Here is a 17202-nt window from a genome sequence, read left to right on the forward strand (position 1 = left end):
ACTTAAAACTATCAGTACTACTACTACTACTACTACTACTATTAGTAGTAGTAGTTGTTGTTTTAGTTGTTGTACTAGTAGTAGTAGTAGTGGTGGTGGTGGTGGTAGTAGTAGTAGTAGTAGCAGCAGCAGCAGCAGCAGCAGCAGCAGCAGCAGCAGCAGCAGCAGCAGCAGCAGTAGTAGTAGTAGTAGTAGTAGTAGTAGTAGTAGTAGTAGTAGTAGTAGTCATATACGTTTGGCTTTCCATTCCTCTGTGAAATGGCTGTTCCTTTAAGCACACTGATAACTTTGGGCGTCCAATGCATCTTGTTCATCTAGGTGTAGTCCATAACAGTAATATGTGTATTAATGCCGACAACAAAGGTGATGATGATGATGATGATAAAATAATAATAATCGCATATGACTGATGAACATTTAATATTGCACAATGATACTGTACATAACACAAACAGATTCACATGTCTGTAATGCTACGTATAAGTTACAAAACACAAACAATTGATACTACTGCATAGAACACTAAACACAAATTGCTACAGTCATATTTATGAGATATTAGCTACTACTCTACACAACAATGCATACAGATAACTGTGTCATTGGACCTTTATTTGTCTGCTAAACCAGTTCACTATCAGATGCTTCATTCCGTTGACTGTTTTAGGACCACTGCTTAACTTGTGATTTCGTGGTCGCACCTCTTCCTGTACGCTTTGCATAGGAGGCAGCATGGGCCCCAGAATTAGTCTGGATGTCTTGTCCCTACCAAGAATCAAGCCTCAGTTCTTCTGCTGTCTAATGCCATGTCAGCATTTATATTACTTATAACATACAGCGTATACATACTGACAACTTCTTCATACGTTTGTCCCCTCTGAAGCTGCAACCTTCCAGTCAACTTCGCGCTCGGAATGTTTCCTCAAGACAAGAAGAGTCTCTGGACATGAGATCTGTTTTATGTGCCACTCTCAACAGGATTTTAGAGAGAAGGCAAGGAAACGCAGATACTGAGTTACACGAGTTAACAATTGCAGGATATTAATGTCAGCAACAGCAAGTTACATATTGAATTAAGTCATAAAACCAAGATATGTAGCTTTTCAGATCCTCACAATGGCGGTCATGAAGTGTTCTGCCTTGTGGGATATACTGCAGTGTAGCCCAGTGAAATTCAAGCAGTGTTCCTTGGAATAATCAGTTGACTTTCACTGGGCTACAAGGCGTTATATCCCACAAAGATATAATTCTTCAAGATAAGTAACATTCTATGCCTATTATCAAGAGCACAACCAACTCAACTTAATATGAAAGTGATCTATTTGTCATGATGTATCTTCTCAGAGTTAACTAACCATTTTCCGCTATTGTTCACATACAGTCAAATACGTCATCGTAAAATGCCCATCTCATTGGAACATATTAAGAGATGATTTTAACAGCAGGAACTTATCTGCGACACAGTAACAATATAACAAATAGGTAAAAATAAGCAAAGAATCTTCAAAAATCTAAATATTTAATAACATTAACGAAATTATACTTTATGATCAGATTACGAGAAAATTAAAATTTTGAAATTATTGTTGTTATTATTATTATTGTTGTTGTTGTTGTTATCATTAATCAATTCAATTTATTTTAGTAACCAAGTTTTCTTCATGAGACACTAGATGACTTTTTGTTTACATTTCGCACCCATTTTTCATGGTTATGAAATATTATTTTTATGGAAGAAAATAAATTGCAAATACCTGAAAACGGGGTGCTGCGAAAAATATTTGGACGTTAACATGATGGCGTGAATGGGAAACCTGGAGTATTACATAATGAAAACTTCATGATGTTTTTCTGTAGCTATATATCGGACAAGGGAAATCATAAATTCTCACAGAATGCTGATAGGGAAACAATTTGGAAAGCGATTGTTTGTAATACTTAGGAGATGATAGGGCAACATTGAGATCAATTTTACAGATAGGCCTACAGATTATGTAGATGAGAATTCAATCGAATTGGCTCAAAACAGAGTCCAATGGCTGTCTTTCTTACCAGCTGCATTGTGCGTTCACGTCACATTGCCAAACGGGTAATTTTAACAAAAGAACATTATTCCATACACAGTGACATAACCCATTTGACTATTACGCATAAGTCCATCACAAATTAAGCACTGGCTAGGACTAGAATGACTGTTAATGTACACTACTTGAGGAGGAGTTCACTTTAGATTGTCTCGACAGAGAACTCAACCGGATTCAACGGACTCTACACTATACTGCTGTGTTACTCAGACACCAGGAAGCACGTTCTCTGCTTGTACCACTCTGCCACTACGCTGGTCTTTCCAAGATGTCTTTCTACTCCATACTCTCGGACGGCTTCAGTCTCGGTTGTCTGGAATGGGAACAGAAAAGAACATTTAATAAATGGCAGGATCATCATAATTAGAAAAACCAAATATCACACAGGCTCACATTCCTTGCTAGATGACTTTGCTGTTACTTAATCATAATTAGAAAACCCAAATATCACACAGGCTCACATTCCTTGCTAGTTGACTTTGCTGTTACTTAATGTCTCTGTATGAACACATACTTATATACTATATAGCGTCCAATGAGTTTATAATAAAAAGTAAAGTAAAAAAAGTAAAGGTATCCCTGTAACAGGCTGTGGTGGCCCATAGGGTTGTGAAATGTTGAGGATCCTACATTTTCTAGACAGTCGGCTCACAGTTGGCGGTGAGGTTGTCAGCCTTACGCACTGGCCGCCCTTTGCCTCCAAGAATATCCCTGGTACTCATTTCTGTTAGAAGCTGAGTCGACCCCAGGGCCATAGTGCAGCTGGAAGGATTAGGTAAATTGAAAAAAAAAATCCATTGGCCTCACTGAGTTGAACCCAGGACATTCTGGCTTGTAGCATAGCGTCTCAACCAACTACGCTATGGCTTTATGTGATGAAATATTATCGGGCAGTCAGCTTTAATTAAGTGTCCACATTTCGTCAACTATCTCTACTTGAGCACCAAGGACTAACCTGACAAAGCAACATAAATATGTGCTTAGACACAGATGGAGAGGGGTGGGTGGAACGAAGTTCTTGTTGTGTGTTATCAGTAAATTTAGTCAGACAGTATACAGACTAGGTTACAGGCTGGATGACTGAGGAATCGTTGTTCGATTAATTGCAAGGCAAGAAATTTAGTTTCTCCATAGTCTCCAGAAAGGCTGTGGCACTTACACTGGATCCTATCCCACTGGTATGTGGGGCTCCTTATTTGTGGGTAAAGAGGCCAGAGCGTGAAACTAACCATTCACTCGCGTCTAGTGCCGTTCCATTATATGGCTTTATATAATTATGCTGAACTGCACCCAGGATAAACGTTCTTATTTTGGCTCCTTACACCAATCTGTGATGATAGGATAAATCGGGTCAAGTTCAGCATGTTACGGAGAGCTGTGTTGAGGCAGTGAAGTAACACAGATCGAGATAATTCATTAGTACAACTGCTGCACCGGCGATTTTTAGAGGTTCATTTGTTGCATGTAGAAAACACTCACTCGCGGAGCTGAGCTCTTCTTGAGAAGCCGCCAAGTGTGCAGCCACTCAAGAACTTCTCAGCATTTTATAGAACCCTAAGGTTCATTACCACGTTCAAAAGAGCGCTCACTGGTCCCTATTCTGAGCCAGATCAATCCAATCCATACCATCCGATTCTATCTCTCTAAGATTCATTTTAATATTGTCCACCCACCTACATCTTCGTCTTAGCAGTGCTCTCTTTCCATCTCATTTCCCACCAATATCCTATATGCATCCCGCTTCCCCCCATTCGTGCTACATGCTCTGCCCACCTCATCCTCTTTGACTTGATCATTCTAATTATACTTGAAGAAGAGTCCAAGTTATGAAGCTCCTCATTATTCAGTTTTCTCCAACCTCCTGTCACTTCATCCCTCTTCTGTCCAAATATTTTCAGCACCCTGTTCTCACTAAACGCCCAACCCAAAAAACTGGAGGACCACCCCTTGTCGGCTGTCCGCGACTGCTTATTCAATATATTCGCAGCTTCCTTCCATACATGGAGGGCGCCTTCTCCAGCCGCAACCTGAGGACGCGTCAAGCCGTGGTGACAAGGTGCCCACCTAACATGGTCATGTAGAAATACATAAATCATCTACAGAAGGCATTTCTCTGAAGGCGATGACACTAAAGAAGTTGCCATGTACGCAGAGGACACTTCATCGATGCAGAAATTTCCATGTTTCTCACCTCATACGTTCTATTAGACTCAGAACAGGATAAATATGGGTTCTAAAGGGTTATGCACTGTCTTCGCTCGCTCGGAAGCCGGGATCGTGGGTTCGAATCCCACTCATGGCATGGATGTTTGTTTGCGTTTTTCTGTGTTTCTGTACAGGTAGAGGCCTTGCGACGAACTGATCACCCGCCCAAGGAGTCCTACCGTATGTGTAAGATATAGAAAAACCGAAGTGAACGGAGTTCTTGGAGGTAGGCCTAGGCCCACTGGGGCTGTAGTGCCAAGGGGGAAAGAAAAAGGGGTTCTGACGATGGTGTATAACATTCGGAATTACTGGATTTTTCTAAGGGACCCAGCTGAATAGTGTCTTCCCTCCATCACCTGAGGACGGAAGCGCATCCAGTTTCCGAAACGTTCTCTAGAATACTGGAAGATGGACAAAGTTCAGAACCCCAGTGATTCTGAAAGTAAATATTATAACACTATAATATTAAAGTAGGTCTGCATGCATATCCTGTCTCATAATTTCAAATTATGTATAACATGTGTCAATACAAGTCGCAGGTATTCCGCGATATATAAAAGTTGAAAAAATGCGAATTCATTTTAAAGCAATCAAGTAATGCAACCCGATTTCAATTAAGAGTGCTCGCTTTAATGCGAACTGTTTGCTGGCCATTCGAGAGAGGCGCGGAGGGGGCACGAGCGCTCCGGGGCCTCTGAAAACAGAAACTGATCCCGCAGATTTTAATACGCTAATTGTTTTTCTAAAATAAAAATAACTGGTTTATGTATCCAGATATTATAAGAACAAATTAAAGAAAGAATTTTTATAGTCTAAAATTGTTGTTAGTGATAGTGGCCTCCACATCTTGATTGCTCTGGTGTGCCCAGGAACTGTATGTAAGGCCCTGGACGGTTGTTCCAATCATGCGATTTAACCCTGCATCACTGACCTTGGAATATCACGTACTATTGCACAAATCGAGAAATATCCATATTGTGACATGACGCCTGACAGCCGGAAAAGTTCATTGCTATCCAACGGCTATGCAAACATACGTTTCCGTGACAAGCGGGAATATTCCAGTGCTAGCCAACGGCTCGCTAACGCAGGTTTCCGTGACAACAAGCCGGAATAGTCCAGTGCTAGCCAACAGATCGCTAACACACATTTCTGCGACAACAGATACAAACAGAATAACAGAGGAACTGTAAGATATGGTGACTTATATTACGTTCACCACGAACTTATAAAAGAGTTCAGTTCACGTGAGTTCGATGATTTAGTCGTAAGAGAATTCAGTAGTTGAATATCTTTGGAGGGCTAACCAGCGAACAACGGAAGCTGAAGTGACCGATTCGTAAAACAGAACCAAGTCAGTCACAGTGGAAGGGAAGACACTCGTAGTCCAGTAAGGAATGGAGCGAGTCTTAGTCATTGATTATGAGCTGTCACAATTAAGCGTAATTGTAAAAAAGTGCCAATAAATCGAATCATCCAATCGAGAACCAATTATTATCCGTCATGGAACCCCGGACACGAGACAATACAACGTACGCAAATAGTTCAACCGAATACACTAGAAAATATTAACTGCCTCTCAACACACTCACTGCCTGCCCACTAACTGAGCTACAGTTTCTGTCATTAGTGTCTCTGCTCTTATACGAAAACATTTCAGCCACTGTAAAAAGTTAAAATTTACATCTACGCTTACCAAAGAATTACCATGAACGGGCCAGTACATATTTGGTAAGAGAATGTCTTGGCTTATTTCCATATTCGTCTGTGAGGATTGGGGAAAAAATAAAACCAGACTCACTTATCACCCAGTTCGATCGAGTGTCGAACCAAGTGCCTGCGAACCGCATGCCCGAAGTGTTACCACTGCACAAATCTGCCCAGATATACACATCCAAATGGGCAACAGTGGGCGGCTTTCAGCGCCGACTCATGAAGAAAACGCGAGAAATAGCCAGATTTGAATAATTAACATTTCTGTTCAGTTTTCGTGATGACTTTCACTCAAGACACCCTAATGTAATCAGCCTCTGAACCTATCTACGGCTCTGCAGCCCTTGCGTACCTAGGCCCTTCTTCAGTTTCTTAATTTATATGCAGTTGGTAAAGTTCCTTGGACGGGGGATCAGGTCGCCGCGAGGACGCGACTACACACAGAGCTACACAAACACAGAACAAACGCACACAGACATCCATGCCACGAATGGGATTCGAACTCAGGATTCCAGTGTTCGAGCGGGGGTTACTTAACGCTGCTGTTCCTACATCTGGGGGTGGGGATCTGGAATACCGTGTGGAGTGTCGGTCAATAAAGCCGTTCTGACGCCTGGTTTAGAACTGGGTACCTGCGGAAAGGCTGCGTGTCTGTGAATCCCCCTTGTTATGCCTGAGCCAGTCTATACAAAACTTGGTATGGTAACTAAGTCCATCTCAACGGCGTATTTCGTAAATCCCTCGTATCAGTTAGTGTGTCTGTATGCGTATGCCGCTTTCGTTGCTAAGCAAACACTCGGTAAAATGTATCCTTCCTTCTGTTGCTAGGCAACGGCTGGGTAAACACGTTCCCGCGACAATGAACATACGCCAGTATAGAAGAACTGTTGGACGTGTGTGTCTGTGGATCTATCTGCGTAAACCTCTAAGTAACAGCTTGATAAAAATGTTCTCGCGGCAACAACGAATTGTTGTAGACGTTTTCTGTGCGGTCCGAGTCGTATCAAAGGGAAGTAGGCGATCAGTTCTTCCCAGAACTTCTTGTTTCACAATTATTTCAAAATGGGTCTAATCTTAGAAAGCTGAATAAAAGAGTACAAAGCGTATACAAGTAGACCATCTTGTAACATTCTCTATTGCACTCTCAATCCGAGTTTTGATTTTGCTTAGATATGATCGCGACCATCAGCCGTCACAAAACGTGGAACAGAATGAACAAAGACAAGTTCAGTTAATTAGCAACAGAACATTCGTGGACCTGCTCGTTTAGCACTTGTTGCTCAGAAGGAATCACAATGCTGATGTTTCTGTCAGTCGCTGTTGTAATAACACGGTATCTCGTATTTAATCCAGTTTCAACACTGCATGACGTACGGTTTCTACAGACAGGTCGCAGTCTGCTTCGTTCTTATCACGAGAGAGACGAATGTTGGATGGAAGAGAACAAAACGTGATTAATTGGCCACAGTTCGTTCCGTTTTCATGAGATGAAAGCTACAGCAAAGCAGGTGCCACATTCCACAGCGCGACTCCTCTCGCTCAGTTCGGGCTCTGCAGGCCGAAACCGAGCGGCAGTGAAACTCTCCAGTTGCATTTGGGAGATGAATGGTTTGAATCTCGGCTATGATTTAATTTTAACGCAATATTCCTCATCCCCTCTAAGGGAATGATGCAATATAATTTTCAGACAATTATTATGTACAATCTGCAGAATCTGCAATAAATATATATCTTCAATAAGTACTGGCTCGAGAATGAGTTATACCCAGTGGTGTATCTCACATACACTTTATTGTGTTCATTTACGTATCATTTTCATTCTTGTATTTTGGACACAGAGATATTGGGTTTTCGGACTTTATCCATCGTCCTGGTCATTAAGATAACTAAGAAAAACACGACGTTTCGGAAACTGGATCACAGAGTCCAGTGATTGAGGCTAGCTCTTTCTAAGGGACCCAACAGAATAGGTGTTTTCCTTCACCTGAGGACGGAAACAGATCCAGTTTCCGAAACGTCGTGTTTTTCTTAGTTATCTTAAAGACCAGGACGATGGATAAAGTCCGAAAACCCAATATCTCTGTGTCCAAAATACAAGAATGAAAATGATACGTAAATGAACACAATAAAGTGTATGTGAGATACACCACTGGGTATAACTCATTCTCGAGCCAGTACTTATTGNTAATTTCGCTATTGTCTCGTAGATTCACTGCTAGTGCATTTGTGTCGTTTCCTAATTTTCTTAAGTATTTTTTTCCATTTTGTTATTTCACTGAGCACTATATTCAGATCTTCATGGATCCTGTTGTTGTTTATACACCAAGGTGCGTTCAGAATAGATCGGAGAGCCTTGGATTGAAAGCGCTGGAGGATTTCGATGTTGAATTATATAATATAATATACACCACGATAATGCCGATTATCCGAACTGCTAATTAGGTGAATCATCGCAACCAATGAATGCGTCTGCTAAAGGAACATCACTGTTGGACTTTTTCATCTAAAGTGTTCGAAAAAGTTTTTTATAATTATACTTATTATTTGTTTATGTCCATGCCTTATACCGCGCGGCCACTGTGATCGGCTTAAGTCCTAACAATAGAGTCCAGCTCCAAGCCAATATGGACTGAGCTATGTCAGTTCTAAAATTTAATCTCGGACAGCAAGCCTAGCCATCGCTCGTGATGATATACTCAGTCCCGTTGATGTCACCAGCCTTCCGCAACTGAAATACTGCCGTTGAGAATCCCAAGACTGTATCAACCATAGCACAAGCGATGCCTTACCGCAAACTGCAATTCTGTACGAGTCGCAAAACAAGTAAATTTGAACAGCAAAATCTCTCTAAATGTTTGTATTAGTAGACATTTCTCTTGAGTTGGTTATTTAACGACGCTGTCAGAATCAAAACTACATACCCCGCGATATTTTAAAATGGGAGGCAAAGTGTTTCCGTGTCTAAAAACCAAGCCATGAACGCACAAATTGCCTTGGAAGTAAAGCTCAAAACATTATTAACTTCAGCAGTAAATGCAGATGGGTAGTTAACTTCAATCTCCAACCCAAATCCCCCGGATATGAGTCTGGGTAATCTTGGGAACCATTACGGACGCGACAATCATAGTAACCTTCGACTTCTGCTGAGAAGCGAACCCCGGACTTCAGTACAAATATAGTCAGCATGCAGGCTCAAGATATTTTTTTTCCATTTTAATAGCCCACATGCATTACACGAAGCATGAAGTAACAGAATAACAGGGTAATGTTTGGGGCTTACCTGAGCACGTGTCTCCTTGCCAGACGCAGCGCCACTGGCCCGGAGCGGATACGCTTGAAAGCTGCGATGGCTTCAGCATGCGACATCCCTTGAAGGGCCTCCCCATTCACTGCCAGAATCTCGTCCCCTGCAAAAAATGTTAAGACTGGAAACTGACCAACGGCTGTTCAAAAAAAGTTTAATTTTAATTCATCTATTATTGTATCACTATAGTTCGTATCAAATGAAACTCTCAGACACTACACGCCCCTACACTCGGCACATGGGACACACAACTTTTCGGAAACTGGATCACTTTCGGTCATCGGATAAAAGGAAAGCAAGAACCCAGTTAGCTGAGCAGTTTACGAAAGAGAGAGACTAAATCTAGTGACCAAGACCAGATCTTTCTAAGGGGAAGGATCAACTATTTTTTTATTCCTAGTGGGGTAGGACTAAGTCCCTTATACTGCGGCCACTTCTGGCCTATTGTACCAGCCCTAGATGATAGGTGAGGGTGATTGTGGAGCAATTGGTGGAATGAGGATTGGCAGGGGAAACCGAAGTACTCGGAGAAAACCTGCCCCAGCGCCACTTTGTCCACCACAAATCCCGCTTGACCTGACCCAGGATCGAACCCGGGCCGCCGCGGTGGGAAGCTAGAGACTAACTGCTTGAGCTATGGCGCGGCCCAAGTATCCACTAAGCATCCGATGGCAGAAAAGGACCCATTTTCCGAAACGTTGTGTATATCAGATTTACCCCAGACAATGAACAAAATTCAGCAAAATATTTGAATAATGAATCAACCTGCTACAAATGTTTAGAGAATCATACACAAGCCTATGTACACAGGCCTCTCTGGGCTCCACGTTTATGTGTATATATAGATGCGTAGTAACAAATACTACAATTCTCTTCAAACACAGAGACTAGTTTGTTCTTAAGACTGTAGCACAACCTTGTGAAAACCTATTTAAGCTACAGATCTGGGTTTCTGCCAGGTGGTTAAAAAGAACAATGTTGTAAATTGTGAACGAAATGAGGAATACTGTTTCTGTAATTTAGATATAAATAAATTGGAAACAGGCTTAAATACAAATTGTAAATATAAGCTTTAAAGGTGTATTACAAGATTGTACAGTTACTATTTGTAATGTGGGAAATTAGGCTCATTTCCACGAGAATTTGCAGCGCATCTTCTTTGAAATGGAGCTGTTTCCACACAGCTACATGACTGATCAACATTTGGCTAAGATGAGCCATAAGCGTGTGTACGAAAGAAACTTTGTGACTAGCTGTGACTAGCACAGTCCACACAGCAACATTTGCGTATTGATCTCGAGGTTATATTGGGTATATAGGCTGGACGGACAGACAGGAAATGCCTACAGAAATAAGATGGATAAACATCTCAAAAATGAAAACGTTCAAAACGTGTGCCTCAGAAGCTTCTGCTTCTGCTGCTGTACCTGTTGCCAGTTCTTCATCATAATAATCACCTACTTCAACGTAGGCTTTTATTAGCCTCTACCATCTCGACCACTATCCTTCCATCGTCCTCACGGTCGTCCAACATTTCTTCGTCCGTCTGGTTGCTAAATCTTAACTTTCTGGGTCAGCCTTGGAGAGCACATTCTTAAGATGTGATTATGTCACCTGTTTCTGTAGTCCTGGATTCTTTATACTGAAGCACGTGTTTGTAATTCACTGCGCATTGCATTGTGTACATGGCCGGCAAGTGTACATCCACAGGCACGCCTTTAAGAACTCATTTCTGCTCTTTCACTTTCCCTTCTTTCCGCTCCACTCAGAGCCCAGTTTTCCGCCCCATACATAAGCAAAGGAGCTACTGTAAAAAAGTAAAAAAAAAAGTAAAGGTATCCCTGTACCAGGCTGTGAAGGCCCATAGAGTTGTGAGACGTTGAGGCTCCCACACTATCTACAATCGGCTCAAAGATGGCGGTAAGGCTGTCAGCCTTACGCGCCGGCCACGCTTTACTCCCCAGGAAAATTATTTCATTAATTCCTGGTACTCATTTCTGTTAGAGGCTGAGTAAACCCCAGGGCCTAGTGCGGTTGGAAGGACTAGGTCAACTGAAAAAATCCAATGACCTCAACGGGACTTGAACCCGCGACCTTCCGGCTTGTAGCATAGCCCCTCAACCACTACGCTACTGCGTAAAAAGGTGAAAGGTATCCCTGTAACAGGCCGTCGAGGTCCATAAGGTTGTGAGATGTTGAGGCTCCCACATTTTCTAGACAATCGGCTCACAGATGGCGGTGAGGTTGTCAGTCTTACGTACCAGCCGTCCTTCAAACCCACTGTTATGTATTTAATCTGTGTAGCCTTTCGGTTTTATTTTTTGGGTTCTTTCCACACGCAGGTATGTTCGGCAGCTTCTGTTCAAGATTTTTTATAGCTGTCGGAGCCCAGGTAATAAAATTTCTGAAAATGTTATATCGTTTTATTTCTCACTTCAATGCTGATTAGTTATAACAGTTGTAACATGATATTATTTCATGCCCACATAAACTAATATCAGGACAGCTAACCTATGCAGCCAAATCAACGTCATTGAACAAACCAGACAAAAGGCAAAGCAGTAAGGTCTGTTGCGAACAGTGTATGAATTATTTCCAAGCGAAGAAGTTAATGACTTTGGTTGCGAAACTACCTTGAAACTGACTAGTTCCTGAAGTGACTCCATCCACGAACATTGAGACCACCACGGGAAGATATGAACTCTACAGAACTGAGTCTCACTTCAGAAGTGCATACACGCAGTTCTTTAGGTAATGAAGCAATTCCTGAATATCTGGTGTCAGATATGGACCCCATTCTCAGCCAGTTCAGACCACTTCCTTCATCTGCTCTTCAAGCGACTGATTCATAAGAGGCATGATCAAATTATTTCCAGGCTGCCCACGAGATGACACTACTGCTGAAGGGCCGGATGGCATTGCCTATGCCATTTTTGTATATGCATGAATGTTTTTTTAAATAAAAAAATCTTCCGCTGATTGAACAGAGCCGTTAAGCTGCAGATGATACACAACATCGAATGCAATTATCGGAAGACGATGAGTACTGGTGATAAGGTGACAATATGTAAGGAAGGGTGCTGCAACCAGCTGTTATGTATATTTTCTCAGAACACGTCTAAAGAGGTTAAGGAAAGCGCTGAAAATCCTTGGCGTACACAGCCAGTAACCCGAACGAGGTTTGGACTGAGTTCCTCACCAACAAATGTATAGCACTATTGATAACTGGTATCATGTTTCCACCTGCACCACATTCTCCGATATTATCTTCTCTTCTCTGGAGATTTTCCTATCAATATTTTCTTCTTTACCCGCTACACGTCCTGCCCATCTCACCTTTCTGGATATAATCTCATTAACAAAACTAAGTGAATAAATATCTGAGTAGCTCTTTATTATATATTTATTTATTGACAGTTTATTTAATTAGAGGCGTACAGTGTTGACTGGCAGAACAGTGAAAGCGAACTACAAACCATGTGGAAGGAAGCGATCTGACATAATTCAAGGTACTACCCCAGCATGTGCGCAGAGAGAGAAACCTGGAAAAACAGGAGAGTCGATGTCAAGACTGAGACTTGAGAAGGACAATTCCCGAACACTGTTAGATCCAAGCTGCTGGATTTATAATTTTCTGTATTGGTTCGCTGCTCCATCTCCTTTACGTAAACATCAAGTTATGGGCAGAACTAGTCGCCTAATTTCCTTTGATATGACACGGACAACATGGACAACGAAAAAGTTAGGGAAGGGATACAAAGACACAAAGACGGAAAGGTGATCTCATAAACCTCATAAGCCTTCTTTTATTTTTCAAAATAAGGAGAATAGGCTGTAGAGGAAATTCTCCCAAGAACTGTGTCTGAAACAGGCTGAAGCTAGGAGCACCATTCTAAGCGAGGGAGCAGGTTAGGTTCAGGACTGAGTATATCCTGAGGTTTCGCATATCACTGGATTGTACTGCTCAGTCCCTTCATCCTCCTGTACACAGTCGCACTAGGAACATTAACAAACATCTCTTGTGCCGAGACGTTCCCTCTCTTGCAACTGTCTGCTGCAGGACACACCTTGGAGAGCAGCCGCTTAAGTGTCCACTGAGGAATGCAACTTCAAGGGCAACACATGAGTGCCGTAAGCCACGGTGTGGTGCATCTCCGCCTGCATATTGACAGCACTGCAATACGTGCCCTTCCGGCAGTTCGATCACATTTGTATTCTGATGGGCTCTGTACATTGTCTGATTATAGCTGAAACGCGTGATGTTTTGGGAGTTGGTTCTACTCCCGTCTTCAGGTTATTGGTCTTCTTTCTACTGATGAATCTAAATGAGAGAGATGATATGATCATGTTGACACCTAAAGTGGAGCGTCCATTTTGGAAGTTTCTCATTCAGTTCTCTGAGCTGTGCATTCTGAACGAGACTTACTCCTTCCTTCAGGAAGTTTCCAAAACGTTTTGCATCTCGGAGCCCTCTTTTTGTCATTGCCAGTACTGACGGAACCTCATACGAGAGAACTGATTACGTATCATGAACCATAACAAAAGCGTTATAAGTGCAAGTACGTGAAACGGTTACTGCGACGAACCAAGACATTTCCGTCGGTACAATGACTTGGTTACGGACTGAATGACGAGGACCCAGGGGTCGATACCCGGTAGCAGCAAAGCATATTTCTCTTCTCACAGCTTCCAGACCAACTCTGGCACCCATGAAGTCTCCCACCCAAAGCGTATCGCGAGCTCCTTCCTAGGATGTAAGAGGAAGGGGCGTGAGGTTGACAGCTCATCTGCGTCTAGTGCCGAGGTTGAAGTGCGTGAACTACACAGCTACTTCCCCACGTAAGTAAACACAAACATAATTTTACTTTCTTTTTATCATACATCATACCGGTCTCTGGTGATAGGGGAAAATGGGGCAAGCTCTACATGTTGAGGGAAACAGCGCTCTAGTATTAAAAGAAGAAAGAAAGAAAGAAAGAAGGAAAGGACGAAAGAAACGTCCATGTTGGCTGCCCCATAGATACATCCTGTTGTGTTGTTAGCCTGGCTGGTGCATACGACAGGACACGGAACTTCTACTACAGCCCCATAAAGATGGACACAACTCAGCAGATGAATTATGGTACTCACAAATAGGTGATACAAACTGTGATGAAAACTGATCGTTCTGATATCTACGTATACTCGATTGAACAAAACCCTTACTGTGAATGGAATTTGAATTAGTCAATGAGAATGAAGTGGCAGAGCGCCTAGCGCTCCTGCTCTGCATTGTATCCTGAGCTTTCTTCACGGTTATCCCCACTGCTTCATCCAAATGCAAGGATAGGACAGCCATCACTGGGAGTGGAGGTATACCCTTAAGCATTTTTAATCTCGACAGTAGTTACAATCCCCCGAAGCGGCCTCCGTAGTCTAGGGGTAACGTTCCCACCTCATGACTCAAGGTACGCGGGTTCAAACCCGGCGGAGGTCGTGGAATTTTTAAGGGCGGAAAAATTCAGGGAACAAGTCCTCCGGGAGGGACTTTAAGCAGTGAGTCCCGTGTCGTAGCTTTAAAAGAACCTAATGTTTCAAGGGGACCTCTGAGCCAAATTCAGGACATTTCCCGCCCAACAGTAGTCTCTAACGCCTCTGGTAGATGGGGGAAGCATCGAGATACCGCTGAGCCAGTAGAGGCCGAACTCGCTGGCTGAGTCGGGACTGATGGTACGCACCAGTACCGGAAGGGTATAGAGACTGGTAGACTATCACAGGGGGATGCACAATGGACCAATATCTGGTCTAAGTGCATGGGGAAACCCACCCTCTCCAATAACAACATTCCCCCAGCCGCATTATGCCCGGGGACAGAGCTTCCGGTTCCGGATGGATAGGAAGGAGGGAGAGCACCAGTCTCAGTCTGGAAGTGGAGGTGAAGAACAAAGTGTGTCGTCCCTGCCGGGAACCGAACCCCAATTTCATCTAGCCCTCAGATCGGCTGCTATATCGACAGAGCTACTCGTATTTATATATCACATTCTATCCGCATTCGTAACTTAGGCTCCATTGAAGTTCACTTGTCCACTCGCGTTCAGTAGGATATGCACGTCTTGAACTTGGCGATACTCCCTGCTTGAGGTTACAGACGAACATTTTACTGTTATTACCAGATCAGTGGCACCAGTCCCAACTGACTGAGGAACCGTAACTCAATCCAGAGAATCTGGTAGTCGCCAAGCTAGTCAAGCGATTCCCCATGCACTAACGCGTTCACAAAAGCCTGAAACTGTCATTTGTTGTGAACCAGATGAATCCATTCAATACACTCACACCTTGTTCTTTCAATGCCCATTTTTAGCCTATTTCCCATATTTTTAAAAAATAAAATTAGGCTTATGTGATCACACTGCTGTTTGTGTGTATCCCCCAATAACAAAGGAATCACAGAACGGATCTTTGTGACACTCGGCATGGACGCGCATGCAACAATAGAACCAGCGTCGCAAGAGGCATTTTCTTTGTGGTTCGCATATATCCATTGCTAGATAATGGGCCAATAAACACGCATTCTTGACAACAGAAGAAATTGTTTACCGTGGGGTCCGTGTCGAGGAGTTAGCTTGAAGACGCTACAGGAGTCAGTTGAGATGAGGGTTTCCCGGCTAAATTTTTGTACACGTTTGCTCTCCCGTGCATATGCCCCGCTCACCAAATTGTTAGGAAAACAATATACGATGGACAAGGTCAACATGATTACATTTCACTGAAGCAACTACAACCCCAAAGCACTTAGTGAACAAAATTGAAATTAGCCGATCGAGGTGGCAGCTCAAAAATTGACGTAACAGCTTCGAATTACAAAGCACCAGGAGGAGGAGGAGGAGGAGGAAGAAGAAGAAGAATTTCAAGATCCAGTCATATGCATTTACTACAAGTGTAGAAATATTTGTCCTTGCATCTAAGTACTTTGACGTAAAGTTCTCAGGCAAAGCAGACGGAGAGGTTAGCTCAACTATGTGGTGTCTACTTTCACAGAGAAACTAACATACCGAGTAGCAGCATTCCTGTGCGTTTGTTCGAGGAACACAGTATTCATATTAATGCAACGCGACTGGGCTCAGTAACGGCCATTCTGTCTGTTACTGCTCCACCAGCCGTTCAGGTCCCACAATATACAGAAAGAATGATTCTCCAACGGTCACTAACAATGGATGTTTCATTATAGGAACGTAACGTTGGACACTGTTCATTAGTTAGGAAATATTTAATATACACGTTTCATAACTGGATTAATTTCACATCATTAGGTGTCATCCTGCCGGTCACGGTAGCCGAGCGGTCTAAGGCATGCACTGTCTTCGCTCGCTCGGAAGCCGGGATCGTGGGTTCGAATCCCACTCAGGGCATGGATGTTTGTGTGCGTTTTTCTGTGTTTGTCTACAGGTAGAGGCCTTGCAACGAGCTGATCTCCCGCCCGAGCAGTCCTACCGAATGTGTAAGATCTAGTAAACCGAAGTGAAACGGAGGGTTTCATGGAGGTAGGCCTAGGCCCAAATTGGGGCTGTAGCGCCACAGTAAAAGAAAAAAAAAAGAAAAAGGTGTCATCCTATTCAGTTGGACCCACTAGATAAAGCTGGTCCCTATATGTGAGAATTCCTGTGAATGTAGGAGGCATGTGTCGTGGTCTATTAAAAGTAATAATCACTCGTCTATTAATTAATAAACTGAGTTACAATAGCCGAGCACCTCCTGACTACAAACTACACAATGGAATAGTATTGTGACATGTTGACCCCTACCTCCCCAGCGGTACGTGGCGGTAACGTAACGCTCGCGTTACTACGGTAATAGGCGAGTTCCCGCCCCGCCACTCCCCTCCGCGGTGACGTCACCGAGGGATATCGCGGTCGCTAG

General features: G+C 43.0%; 1 protein-coding gene across 5 annotated transcripts in view; it reads right to left on the minus strand.

Annotated features, from left to right (window-relative positions):
- Positions 1-403: 403 nt before the first annotated feature.
- LOC111862957 overlaps positions 404-17202 on the minus strand; it is a 292851-nt gene continuing 276052 nt past the window's right edge. For all 5 annotated transcript variants that reach the window (XM_023848845.2, XM_033750869.1, XM_033750870.1 and 2 more), the window contains 2 exons: positions 9283-9409; positions 404-2397 (listed from right to left, as the gene is read on the minus strand). In XM_023848845.2, coding sequence (XP_023704613.1) covers positions 2361-2397; positions 9283-9409 — 164 coding nt within the window. In that variant the 3' untranslated portion in view covers positions 404-2360. The remainder of the gene's footprint in view (positions 2398-9282; positions 9410-17202) is intronic.

Source organism: Cryptotermes secundus, unplaced genomic scaffold, assembly GCF_002891405.2.
Source record: "Cryptotermes secundus unplaced genomic scaffold, Csec_1.0 scaffold856, whole genome shotgun sequence".
NCBI lineage: Eukaryota > Metazoa > Arthropoda > Insecta > Blattodea > Kalotermitidae > Cryptotermes > Cryptotermes secundus.